At 43.5% G+C, this 14,321-nt stretch overlaps 1 protein-coding gene across 4 annotated transcripts in view; it reads left to right on the top strand.

The window, feature by feature from the left end:
• Positions 1–14,321, top strand: part of Sema6a (semaphorin 6A) — a 118,804-nt gene that overhangs the window by 48,904 nt on the left and 55,579 nt on the right. For all 4 annotated transcript variants that reach the window (XM_051201057.1, XM_051201056.1, XM_051201054.1 and 1 more), the window contains exon 2: positions 12,563–12,699. In XM_051201057.1, the coding sequence (XP_051057014.1) occupies positions 12,600–12,699 (100 nt within the window). In that variant the 5' untranslated portion in view covers positions 12,563–12,599. The remainder of the gene's footprint in view (positions 1–12,562; positions 12,700–14,321) is intronic.

The raw sequence follows: 14,321 nt of genomic DNA, 5'->3' as shown, positions 1-14,321 counted from the left end.
CTCAGCATCAAGCTAGTGGCTGGAAGGCCACACACCTACCGTCCTCCAGGACTCAGCTACCTAGACCGAAATGAGGCGGGATCATATGGATGCTGTAGGTCCCCACCCTCAGAGACCTCTGGCCATAGCCAATGTTTTTAATTACATTATTGACCTTTCTCCCTCTTTGCAAGCATGTTTGGACTTTTGACCCATAACCATACATGCTGGCCAGACGGAAAAACCGAATGATTGTCGCTTGGCCAAAGTCTGAAGACTTTGGTCTTTGGATTCTAGGCACATTGTTTCATCAACTGAGCCAGAGGAAAGCAGCTTCCCAGAGAGTCTTTGCTGGACCCGCTGTGGCTTCCTGCTCTAAGCAGTACTTTCCCAGGATGTGGGAGGAAGGACTGTCAGAGGATGTGAGAACCATAGACAAGCAAGCTCTCCGCAGAGACCATAAATGTTGTATAATTTGGCTCCAGGTCCTCTGTCTGGGTCCTCTGGATACTATTTCTTCTGTCCTTCTACTCACCTGGACCACTGTACTCTACTGTAGGCCAACTCCTGTTTGTGTTCCCGGAACTGTGGGAAATCCCTCTTTCTTCCCCACAAAAGCTGTTTCCTCACAGTTGCTACTACCGCTTCTGGTGTCACCCCACAACTGTCTTCAGATAGCCGAAAATGCCTCTTCTTTGTCTTAACAATAATCTTCCAAAACCTGTCTGGAGTAGTAGTCATTCATTATTCAGTGAGTATCTTGTAAGAGTTTTTGGCACATTAGACTTTTTTCTAGAATGAGTGGCGACAGCGATAAGTAGAACAAATATGCCCACTTGGACCTTATATTCTAGTAAGAGAGCGACAGACAGGGACAAGCGAGAATATAAATATGAAAAGACTATCTAGGTTCAAATCTAGTGCAAAAATTAGGACTAAAATGATAGAAAGTCAAAAAGGTATGAAATTATTTTGGAGGTCAAGAAGAGCCTATCTGAAGAAGTGATGTTTTAACTCACTGAAAGTGAGCTATTTCCACAACCCCTGGTGTGTGGTCCTCCAAAGGAGAGGGACAGCAAGTCCGCATAGAAAGGCCTTAGAGGTAGGCATGGCAGAGTGGGTTGGAGCACATGGAAACTTGAGGAATGGAATGTCAAAAGGCAGGGAGTTGGGGTTTTAATTTTGTTGTGAATGGAATATGAAGCCATCAGAGAGCTTTGTACAAGGCAGGGCATAATGTCATTTATGTTGGTTTTCTTTCTTTCTTTCTTTTTTTTTTTTTTTAAAGATCATTAGTTGTCATGTAGAAATTAAATTGAAGGAAGACTAATCAGATAGCCCCTTCAGAAATCCAGATGGTGAGGGGGGTTGGGTTAGAGTAAGAAAATTGTAGCTGCAGATAGGGAACTGGACAAGGGATGTGCATTTGAGACCTAAGTCAATACCTGGATGGCGTCTCTCCATCTTTTTAACCCTTGCAGTACAGCTGCAGCTGTTTAAATGCACCTGGATGGTATATCTCAATCTTTTTAACCCTTGAAGTATAGCTCCAGCTGTTTAAACAGCTGGTTGTCAAGAGGTTTTCTAAAAACAGAATGCGTGCAGAGCCTCTGGCCAGTCTCCCCTACTTCCCTTCCCTTCCAGCAGCTTGTCTGGAGCAAAGGAGGGACTGAGCAAATGCAGTGAACTGCTACCAAAGGCAGTTTCTGTGCTTTATTGAATATTGAGAATGACAACTCCTTTCAATGTTTACGCGCTTGTACAGTGCTTTCTCATGGCTCATATTCTTGCTGTTAACTCCCAAGACACTGCGAGAATAATCCATGAGGTACAAAAGTAATGTTCCTTTGGAATGAAATTACTTTCAAAGACTGGAACTGTCACTGATAACGATTCTCATTACCTTGGAAGGAGAGACATCCCTCTGCCCCTCACTTGCAGCAAGATAGAAATCTCGTCCATGTGGCATCTACTCTCTCTCTCTCTCTCAGCATTGAAGATCCTGGAGAATGCTTAGCCTTCATTTCATACCTTGGTGCCCTGGAAAGAGCTGATTCCATAGATGTATGAAAAGCACATATTGTCTGTTCTTGTATCACACTTGAAAATGACTTTTCTCCCCGCTCTTTGGCCAGATGAAGACTGCTAACTAAACAGGAAGACTGTTGTTATTCTTAGTCCTTTAGTTATTCGAAGTGAACCTGGGCTATCTCCTTTCTGAAATAATATTCATGCATGATTCACCTCCAAACTCCACAGCTGTGGAGTCCTGTCTGTCTGATCTGACCCTCCAGTCTTTACCAGGGTGAGCCCAGACAACCCAGGTGGACTTTGCTTCCCAGTAGCCAGGGCATCAGAGGCTTCTAATCCCTTTTCTGTGACCTATGCCTCCATCTTCTCTCAAAGTAAAGCAAGCCACTGCTTGCTTTGGATCTTCCTTCTTCAAGAAGGGGATGAGTCTGGGCTCTTCTGGTGCCAGGTGTCCCATACTCTTTGATTCATCATTTCGCTTTCATTTGACCCTCAGCACTTTAATTTGGTCTCTGCCTGTCATATTCAAGCTTATTGGACAGTTTTGCTTTTCCTCCTATTTGGAACTCTTCAGCAGAGATTCTAATTACAAGTGATTGTCTCTTGTGCTATTAGTTATAAGAATCATGATTGCCTCTTTGATTGAAGGGTTAATTGGTGATAATCATGTGTTATCTTCTTTCCAGGTAATTTGAACTACAGTAATTAACCTCATGCCCAGGTTATATGATATTAACCAATTGCCTCCATTTTTCATTTCATAGTCAAAACTGATTACCACTGTGCTTGATACTCAATATCCACTTAGAAAGGAAGGATATGGTGAGTAGAGAGAGTCAGGGAGTATGGTGGCCCAAATGACAATGATATTCATAGTCTGGTGTATTTGAATACTTGGTCCCCAGTTAGTGGAACAATTTAGGAAGAATTAGGGAGTGTGGCCTTATTGGAGGAATTATGTCACTGGGGGCCAGCTTTGAGGTTTCAGAAGACTGTAAGCTGTTTTCTCTCTCTCTTTCTCTGAGTCCAACTTATGGATCAAGATGTATGGATCAAGCTGTTCTTTTTGCCATGACTTTGATACACTGAACTCTCACTCTCTGAAACTATAAGCCTAAAATTAAACACTTCCTTTTGTAAGTTGCCTTGGTCATAGCAGCTTATCACAGCAATAGAAAAACAAACAAGCAAAACTAAGACAAAAGTTGGTACCCGAAAGTGGGCTATTACGGTTACAGCTATATCTGCATTGTTTTTTGTTTTTGTTTGGGAGGTCTGTTTGTTTTGTTTGGAGGACTATAGAAAAGTCTTGGGCTCTTGACTAGATGCTTTAAGTGGGACTTCACAGGCTATCCTAGGAGCCCGGAAGACAGTGCTGAGTGCCAGGAGGACTGTGAAGGCCCAGCTCAAGAAACTCAGAGAAAAACAGGATTTTTAAATAGCAGTGGGGATAGAGGCTGTTCTTGTGGTCATTTGGCAAAGAATAGGACTGCATTTGCCCTTGTCCTCAGAATTTGCCTAAAGCTTAGTTGAAAACTAGTGGTTAATTTATTTCAAAACAGCGTAATAGAAAAGTAACCAAGACAGGGAGAGAGAGCATGTTTATCTTCCAAGCCCATGTTGTCCTCTGGAAAGATCCTGTGAATCCAAAATTCCAACTTCTCCTTCTTATTTCCTAGTTCAATAACTTCTGGTTTTACAAAAAGAGCAGGGCAGGGATGGAGTAGGGGAGTGGCAGGGGTGGGGGAGAGAAGACACGAAATTTGCAGGTGTTGAAAATTTAACACACAAACAAACAAAGAAGCTATTGCTGGCCAGCCACTGCCATCCAGATGCTGGCTATCGATGGAAAAGGCCATTGCTCCATTATTCTGTAGGGGAAAGAGATTCCTAATGACATCATGGACATTGCTCGGGAGCAGCTATCACCAGCAATATGGAGAAGCCTGGGACATGCAAAAAGCAGAAGAGTGGAACACTTTGTACTAGAGGGCAGATAGGAGGGAAAGTGATGCTCATCCAAGCAGAGGGATGTCAAGCCTAGGGGAGCAGCTGCTTCTGTTGGTTAGTCATCGTGTTCCCATAGGACACTTGAAAATCCTCCCTACCGAGATGATACCGGCTTTGTGAGCCGTGTTCCTTTTGTGGAAGCCTGGAAACCTGCTAATAGAAACCCAGAACAGAGAAAATTTGGAAGAGACAACTCACTGAGCGATATCCAATCACTAAATGATCCCTGAAGGATAATGTGACGTTAGAAAAAAAATAAAGCAGTTAAGAGGCTCTTTTTAATTCTCTGGAGATTCCACAAGATGCCATGTGATGACCAGAGAGTTTGCTGTCTCAGCCCTGTTGACAGCCCTGTCCTGAGAGCTTTCTCTCTTCGTTCTGTTTTCACTCTCTTCCAGGGCCTCTGTTTTTTGAGACTCGGAAAACGTATGTTTCAGAATTCAAAATTTAGCAGGTGATGGAAATCGGCAAAGGGACAGATACTCAAACCAGGCCTGCAGCAATGTGTAGCAAAATTAAACCTCCTAATAGTTTTGTAGGGAAATGTGTAAACATTTACTCTAAAGACAGTAAACAAATGGCCTCATGCTAGCTCAAGTCAAATGGCGATGCCAAATGAGTAGGGGAAACTTCTTGGCTTTCAGGAGGCTTGTTTTGTTTTGTCTGTGGTTGCCAATAAGAGGCCGTGTGCCTGTGTTTCCAGAGAAGCATGCCACATACATAAGACTAGGGGGAAGCAACTCTCGTTTTCTTTTAAACTTAAGGAGAGTTGAGACAGATTTAAGAACAGCTGGTGACACCAAAATGGTTTGTCCAGATGCTAACCACCTTGATGTGCTTGCTCTGTCACTTTCCAATAAACAGGACTGTAACCCTGGATCTGTGTTCAGACCCGTAAGGCACCTATGGAGAGAAGCACATCTTTAAGTCATGGAGGCTTTTAAAAAAAACATTAAGTGAACATTTAAGGGGTGGCATGGCCGGAGTTGACTCCAATTTGGGCAACCAACACATGCTTTCCTTCCACCCCAAAGCAAATTGATAACTGCCTTTGGGAAAAAGTCCTCGGTTACTTTGCTCTCAGTAAATAATGCCAACCTCATGAGTCACTGTTTTATGTGTAAAATACATGAACAGAGCCAATGAAAATGGTGGTAACTTAGGCCAACTCGGTAGTATCTCCCCAATTCAAGAGTAGGTTTAAATGCGTGGGCTTCTGATTTCACCCTGATCATTAGCACTTGACTCAGACTTTGAAAAATTTAATGAAGTATCCACAGGAATGTAGGTAAATCTGGGAAATGGCACTTCAATCTCATTTGTTCTGTTTGTGGGTGTATGTGTGGTCATGCCCAGACATTAAAAGGCTCTCGGGAACATCGAGACCTTACTGAGGGGGGTGCTCTATTAGGGAGCAGTCCCTGTAATGATATTATGCCTCTTTTTTTGTAAATCAGAAGCCATTAATCAATTATAAGTTCTATTTTTGGCTTTCAGCGAGCATCATTGCAGAGGCTGGGAACAGGAGGCAAGGAGGCATAGGCAGCCAGCACCCAAGGACTTGACCGCAAGAGAAACGCTCTGCACTATACCTTATCTTGAGACTGCTTTAACAAAGGCAGACCTTTATAAGCAAGAAAACAATAAGGGTTTGTAGAATTTCAAAGCTTCAGGCATCCATGATTGGTAGAGTCATTGGTGACTGGGGGCGTGGGGAGGGGTGGGTGCAGTGTTTCCCTGGTTGTTTGGATTTCTTCTGAGCCATGTTTGAAGTTGATACCCATTCCAAAGTGAGGAAAGGACACCTCCCCACAGGATGGGAACCCCGCAGGCCATGGAGAGGAAGGGTCAGGAGGTTAGAATTGTGATTCGGGGTTTCTGTTCTCTATTAACTGTACTGAGAGAAAACAGGGTAAATTAATAGAACATAGTGATTGCTTCATTGTAGTTCACATCTTCCCTACATGCTGACACAGACCATAAAAAGCTCTAGTCACCGAGTCTCTGTAGTTTCCTCCTCTCAAGTCATGCTATACATGCTCTTCTGGGCAGCTGGGAAAAGTGCCTAGAATGACTGTCTTTCACTTTTTCTGAAATTAAAACAAAACAAAACAAACGGACAGAAAATTAGGGAGACTGATGTAAAATGACCCACATGCACAGCTATGGCCACTTACAATGACATCTTGAGTTTGTCCCTTAGAGCAGCCCTCACCCTTTCTTCTGTCACATCCTTGGAGGAAAGCCATCAGACACAGTCTTCATTTTGAGCAACAATACTTTAAGTATTTAGTGAAATGGGGGGAAAAATCCATCCATTACATTGGACAAATGTTTGACTTTCCTTAAGCAAATTTTCCTCTGGTACAAGCATTGGGCCAAAGTGAGTGTTTCAAAATCCAATCAGCATGAAGTTGTCCGCTTGCTGCCTTGGCGTGCTCCTTACGTCTGACCTGACTAAACTGGGAGGGCAGTAAGGATCACAAAGTCTCCCTGGGCTCTTCCCCAAACTTCTGCAGTCTTCTCACTCCACTTAGCCTCGGCAACGCCCAAGGCCAAGGTAAAATCTTAACTTCTGAGAAGTTGCCGTTGCATTTGTGTTCTGTTTTGGTGCAATGCCACGAGCTGTCAGACCCATCCATGACACGGGAGAGGACCAGGGCATATTCACGGGGTTCCCATCTCTGCGTCAGCATCTCTGCACAGTGCCTGTGCCTCCTAGTAGAAAACAGAGTCAGTGAGATGAAAATCAAATGAACATCAGGCAAGAAGCCAAGGAGAAATGAATGAATTTTGGCTCCCTTTCAGAAGGCAGTGTCGTCATGTTGGGAGAGTTCCACGGAGGAACAGGAGCCCTCAACTGCTGTCTGGCTTTGCCACTTGCCTTAAGTTCCGTTTTTGGCAACTGACCCCACTGCTTGGGGTCTCAGTTTTCTTAACGGACATGAAAGGAGTGTTTGTTTCTGCAGCTGGAGCAGATATTCGAGTTCAGCAATATTTTTTAAAGTTTAAAAGAGACGGGGATGGCAAAAAGCTGGGTATGCCATGGGCACACAGGGTTGGGCCTTGCTGATTTCTGAGATCAAGATCTCTTGCCTCAGTGTCTTCAGGCCTACGGAGATCATGTCTACAGTGACAGAGACCAAATGTGCCCTTAGAATCTATCTGAAGCATCAAAGTCCATTGAAGTCTCAGGGTGTGTGTTTGGGGAAGGGCGGGGGAGAAAGCAAGTACATATGAAAGAAGCCACAGCATGTCCTCGTCCCTCTGAAGGAGAGTAGATATGCACCAGCCTTTATGCAAAAAATAAAAATAAAACTTTTCTAGAAGCACTTCTGAGTTCACAGCTACTTTTCTATGCTTTTGTAATCCGTGATTTCAGACTTGAAATGGACTATCTGTTATACATAGTCGATATTTATTACCACCCTCCATTGAATGCCATCACCGGTCTCCAAAATGTGTTGAAGTTAGGTCTGTGGCATTTCCCTTCCCTCTAAACTGGGTGCTTTTATGTCTCTGTTAATGGCTAAGAAGAAGAGAAATGATGCTGTATTAAGAGGTTGATGCTTTATTGAGAGTCTAGAGCTATTTTTCTCCTTCTCTGTAACCTTTATCTCTTACTGCAAACATCACTGAGCATGTGGTTCTAGCTCATGGTCCCCTGAAGCCTGCATACTGTGACCATTTCTACCACAATCAATGGGCCCAAGTTGTTTCTAATTTCATTCGGGAAGTGTTCTTTCTTCACCCAGCTGCACATCCTGCGGATAGCAGCACCCTCCTCTTTTCTCATGCTGCCTGCAGTCCTTGAAGCGGGGCTGTCCAGGTCAGTGAAGGACACCTACTATTTAAACGCTCATTAATTCTTTACATTTTCTTCTAGTATGAGAATAATCAGCAGTTTCTATCTCTGACAGGTCTCCAGCATTCCGTGAGCTGGGTTCTCTCACAAACACCTGCTTCCTCACCTCTCTGCTGGAGTGGGTTCCTCTCTGGCTCGGGAGATATCCAGTCTGTACAGGCAGCCTCATTCTTGCCCGTAACAAATGGCACTATTTTCTCTAAAACATCTGATTGTAAAACATCACCGTCAAGGGAGGCAGGAAGCAGGGACCCTGAGTGGTCCCACTTAACACAGTGTTGTCCTGACATAATCAATTCCTCCTAAATCAGTGGCGGAGAAGCATTTATATCTGCCCATCACCTTAGGCCTGCGATCACAGGCCCATAAAAGTGGAATGAACCTGAGCGCATACATGTGTGAGAGAGACTAGTGCTCAGCTTACGGATTTTTATGACTAAAGCCATTAGGAACTTTCAGCTACTCTAACCATGTTAGCAAAGATACATCAACCAGTATTTGGTTATTACCTTAAGTGAAGTTTCTACTTGTGCCTTCCCTTACCCTTTCCTGTTCCCTCTCCTTGATGTCCTAGGAAGCACATAAACATGGCAGGCAGTCACACAGATCTGGGTTTGAGAGCTAGCTCTCTCCACTTTGATTATTGTGCTGTTACGAAATCTTTTCCTAATGTGCTGTAAATGTTTACTGTGTGCAAGCTAGAAATGTAACTTAGCCTCCTGCCTGCCTGGGCCTCAGTTTCCTTATGCGGGCACGGTAAGGCCTGTCCATCAGGATTGCCATAATTAGGTGATTATGCTCAGTGTAAACACCAGTCAAATATTGAATGTGTTTAGGTGCCGATGGTAGTGCTGTCTCTGGGCACGTTAGAAGTGTTTGTCAGACTCACACTTGGCCCTGATGATGAGATGAGGCAGCATGGCACGCTGGCGGTTATTGGCACCTGCAGATGAAATGTGAACACACCCTTCTACACTGCGTCCATCGGAATCTACTAGATCAGTGGTTCTCAACTTTCCCAGGGCTGCGGCCCTTTAACACAGTTCCTCATGTTGTGGTGACCCAAGCCATAAAATTGCTTTTGTTGCTACTTCATAACTGTAATTTTGCTACTGTTATGAATCATAATGTAAATGTCTGTGTTTTCTGGTGCTCTTAGGTGATCCCTGCGAAAGAGTCCTTCGACTCCAAAGTGGTCATGACCCACAGGTTGAGAACTGCTGCACTAGCGTGACCCTAGGGTTTTCCTCCCCACCCCTCCCGGTCATCCCACACAGTACCACACGTGGGCATGCAGATTGTCTCTACAGTTCTCTGTCCACACACTGGGAATAATCAGGAGGAACTGGCGGGAGAGAGGAGTCCGTTACCATGACTGACTTGGAGAACAGACTTCCCAGGTGCTTGGAACTTTTTCTGACTGGCTTGTCATAATCCCAGAGCCTGGCTCTTCCCGCCTCAGGACCTCTCCTAGCTTTGGGCTCTTGGTTGCTCCTCACATTCTTTCTCCCTCCTTAGCTTAAAAAGGCAGTGGGGTGGCCTGACTCAGTGTCCCTCCCTGTGCTGTGCCTCCTCATCCCCTTTCTCCCCTCTGCTCCCTTCTTGTCTTCCCCGCAGCCTCACTGGAGTACAGTGTCAACCTTGAGGGCTTCTAGAATCCGTTCCATTTCCTGTCCTTTCATTTTACAGGTGACAAAACGGAGAGCCAGCCCGCCTGAGTTTCCTAGAGTCTCACTACTGGCGTCCCCCTTCTCCTAACAATGACAGTGTGAATTATTGATTACCATTAAAACTGCCTATGATGTCAGTAGAAAATGTGTTCTTAAAAGGCATTCCTGACCCTTCATAGCGATTAACTTTGTTCCTGAGGAGAAGCCCTACTACTTTACTATTATTCCTTCCCTCTATTCAGAGCTACACTAGGATTTCCAAGACATGTTTTCCACATCGTTGTCACTTGCTATTAAAACCTTTGGGTGTGAGCATGCTGGAAGATTGCATTGTGTGTACCAAAACAGACAAAAGTCGACTCTGTACAGTCAGCTCCAATAGTACCCACCTATTTCCTACAGCTGGACTTGCAGACAGTGGGTAGAGCAACCCTATGTGGTCATAACTCAAGCAGCATCCTCTCATTTATGTGTGTGGACACTGGTCCCACAAGACCAACTTGGGAAGGCTGGCTAATTTAAAGCACTGTCATCCCTGTGATGAACTCACTGACCACCTGATGACCGGAAGGTAGAAAACAACTATTCTTTGCTGGCAGAGAGCCCAACTGTAAACCTGAGACATATCTGAGTTGTGACGCTGACTGTATACAAGCGTTAAAAGAAGCTGTGGAATTGCATAACAGGTTTCTTGTGTTGTTCTTCTGGCCAACTTCAGGGCTTGAGAATTTTGCCCTATGTGATCTTAAGGTAGAAGGAATTAAGATATAATAATAATAATAAAAGTAGTGGGGCTTTGTCGTGAGCTTGTAGGACATTTGTGCAGGGGTGGATGGAGTTGTGGAAGGGTACAGGCTCCTTAGTCATGTCAAGAAAAAAATCTTTAAAAGCATATATTATATATTTCCCAACATTCTAAGGGAAGGCGGCTCTGCCTTCCTAGTCTCCTTTATTCTTGCTCCACACTGTGAACTCATGCTGTAATTCTGCCCTCAGTAATGTTGCTGCTGCTGCTTGCCTTGCGTTTTCTCACCCAAAATGTAACGGCCGATGTGTGTTGTGTTTTAGTTGCTCTTGTTACTGATTGCTCCCCCTTAATGTTATAGTTCTCAGGGCTCCTGAGAAGCAAATGGGGGACCCTGGAGCTGCAGATGCCCCAGATTAGGGAGTACTGGCAAAGAAGGGAATGAATAGACCTGTTGTTAACCGTCCTGTAAATACATGCTATGTCTCTTGGTAATTGATTGCTTTTTGGAGCAAGTAATCATTCAAAGTTCAGTTTTAATCTTTACATCAGAGATAGCGATATAGAACTATTTAGGCTCTTCTCTCAGCTTCTTTCCCTCTTTGATTTTTTTTTTCTTTTTTGAGATAAAGCAAATTAATTAATGTGCACTTTTCAGTTGAAGAAATGATTAAGACCCAGCTGTGTCTGTGAAATTATAACCTACAGTGCACCCGGGACTTGTTAATGCTTTTTTTGGCATGAAGAAAAGAGACATAGGTATCTAATAGTAAGTGGTGTTCCGCAAAATGTAAGTTAGCAGTTTGTTTGCCAAATTAATTTTCAAAGACATTTAGGTTACTAGGTTTGACATTTCTAAACACAAATCTTAAGTGACTGATGGACTACTGTAGAATAGCTTTGTTCAGAAAAGATAATCTTTGGCAGGCTGCTTCAAAGAACACTACTCTAGAAAGATGAAATGAAGTCCCATTTTACGTTAATTTCCCTGATATATCAATGCTTACTTGAAATACTCCTGAGAATGATGTGGTATGTACTGTAGCATGAGGCTGTGCTCACTGTATCCAGCAACTCCCTAGGACTTTTCTACCTAAGCCCTAGAAGAATCTTTCTACACATACAAGCTGCTCTAACAATACAGCTAAGCAGAACAATATCACTGTGGAGCAAATGTACAGAGATATGATTCTCTTTAAAACATCAGTGATGCTGTCCCAAGATGCCAATTCAGATTCTCTTCACAGAACTAGAAATGGTGTGCTTCTTTATAAAAATAGATTTGTGTACCCCCACCCTTTGTCAGAACTACAGGCAACTAACAATGGATAAGAGAGAGTGTGAGAATAAGTCTTCTCCAGGGACAAGCCCCCTAATATAGAGTGGTCAGCCCCAAAATCATATAATACAAGTGACACCAATCAGACCCAGCACATTGTATTTCTGTATTTCTATATGTATGTGTGTGTATCTAGCAAAGAAAAGAGAGTAAGAGAAGCATGGGAGGGGCTTAAAGGAAGAAAAGCAAGAAGGAAATCAATACAATTATATTGTATTAAAATAAAAACTAGATTGTGTAATTTTTATTTAGGTCTAAGGTCACTGTAAAATGACATAAACAAGAGTTGAAAAATCTCAACTAAGTAAGGGGTTCCATAGGAAATAAGAAAATGGGGTCAGTTGTGTGTTTTATGAGTATGTGTGTGGCATGCTAGAGGCAGAGGTACATTATACTGTTTTTGGGTCGCAATATGACATGTATTTCGAAGCTGGAATTCTAGATCATCATCCGTTATCAGCATTCTTCACTACTGACAATGCCATCACATTTCTGAGAGATTCTTGACTGGCTAAAACAACAACAACAAACAAACAAACAAAAGCCACATGTGGAGATGGCAATTTTTGGCCTCACTAAAGGAAAAGGAAAGAAAATTGCTTTTAGTTGTTCATACATTTTGGAATCCAGAGTTTCATAATTGTGAGATTGTAGCCACAGTGGCCTGTAATGGCTTAGTCAAAGGAAGGAGGCTTTTTTGCAAAAAGCTTTGCAAAAGTGTGTGGTATCAGGGTGACATTGGGCCCAGTGGCTACTGGGTACTGTCTTTATGTAAAATGCTGTAATCTGTGAATTCATTGTGGACAGGGTAGAACACAGAAGCCCTGTTGTCTTGAATTATCTTCAAGACCATTGCACTTTATAGAATTGAATGAAGCTGACTTGAGAAAGAAAACTAAGCGGCCTCCTTTGCTCTCTGGCAGGGTGAAGTAGAGAAATACGTCTCCCCGCTGAACTACTATGAGACCAGAAGCCTTGCTGCTATGTCTCACACTGCTACACAGCACTGGGGCTGGTTTCCCAGAAGACTCTGAGCCAATCAGTATTTCGCATGGCAACTGTAAGTATCACACACTCACTCACTGGCATCGGCTTTTGAAGACTTTTAGCCTGCATCAGCCTAACCAAAAGTCAAAAGGAAGCAGGGAGAGGCTCAGTAGTTGTAAAGTGCACGCCTGATAGAGGTAGGTCGTTCACAGGTGGCCACATGGGTGGAGTTAGATGGATGGGGCCACTGTCAAGAGCTTCATCAGGTATTGTAGCAACATGGACCAGTCTTTGAAATGCCCTTCCGCCGCCTGATGAAGTCTCCCCCTACACACAGAAGCCTGCTCCTGCCTTCACACCAGCTACAGGGGAGAATACTGCTGTCATTTGCTGAAGGACCCAGTGTCGTGTGTTTCCATCTGTAGCCTGTAACATTATAAAGCGTCATAGAAAATAATAACAGGTGTTTTGAATTGCTTAAGAGAGAGAGAGAGAAAGACCTAAAAAAGCCTTAGAAGTTTGCTAGTCTCAGGGAAAGACTGGTTTTTAATTTATACAAGATTTATTCCACTTATAACTTTATTTTGTCAGAGGTAGATACTGACACCATTAAAACTTTTGGTGACTCCCTCAAAGAGGAAAGCCTTACTCTGTTTAAGAAAGAACATCCCATTTCCTATTGTATTGTCTGCCCTCCAAGAGACGGTTGTGTTCCAGCAGAGGTAAAGACATTTCCCTCAAGTACCGTTTTCCATGTAATTATGCCAAAACAAACACTGAGTGGAACATGCCTAAAGGATAGGAAGTAGGGACACCAGTGTGCTGCTTCCAGCTGGAATTTCTGGAAAAGGAGATAATTTTATATGCAAAAATGAGGAGCCAAGACTGGAATGTATAACAATGAAAGGAGAAAGGGTCGAAGGTCAATGGTATGACTTCTGAAATAGCCACACTCCCCACACTTAGGATTGGGAACCAAATAACCATGCATTTATCTTCATTCAATGTAAGATTTCTATCTTTGGTGTCCCACTACAACAGGGACTCCAGCCCTCCTATGCTGTTGACAGTCATTAATGGTCACACAATAGCATGATAACAGATGTAGGAGTTACCATAGCAACCCTCATGATGGCCACACACATGAAATTAAAGAAGCATGGAAGGAAAAGCTTAAGATAATTGTACACTAGGCTTGTTTGGGAGTAAAATATGTGGAAGCTCTCTAGTAACACACTGTTGTGAGAAAGCCCAGATGCCACAAGGTTAAAGTGTAGTCAGCCAGGCATGAATCTGTGAATGGTTTTCCACTCATAGTTACACCCCCATACCTCGCCAGAAAACATGGCCTTTTGAATGTGACTCATCTTTCTTTCCTCTTCTTGGAGGATTTCCAATGCTCTGGAGACTATAGGTTTAGAAACAGAGAGACGTTGAGATACAGGTATTTCTAAAGGTCAGATATTATTGCACATCACAGACTCGGCCAAAGAGCACTAAAGGAAAGAAATATTCTCGTGTACTCTGCCAGATCAGCCGACTGGCTAGGCTTACTTTGGCCCTCTCCTGTCAAAGCCCACTTTTCTGTGAGATTAGCCAATTGCTTAGCTCCAGAGTGCACTTCCCACAGTTCCTAGAATGCCAACCAACTTAGCAGGGCTGCCCTCAATGGTAGATTATTCCACCCGGGCGCCT

Source organism: Phodopus roborovskii, unplaced genomic scaffold (genome assembly GCF_943737965.1).
Source record: "Phodopus roborovskii unplaced genomic scaffold, PHOROB, whole genome shotgun sequence".
NCBI classification, from domain to species: Eukaryota; Metazoa; Chordata; class Mammalia; order Rodentia; family Cricetidae; genus Phodopus; species Phodopus roborovskii.
This window is presented reverse-complemented; position numbering and strand designations above follow the sequence as displayed.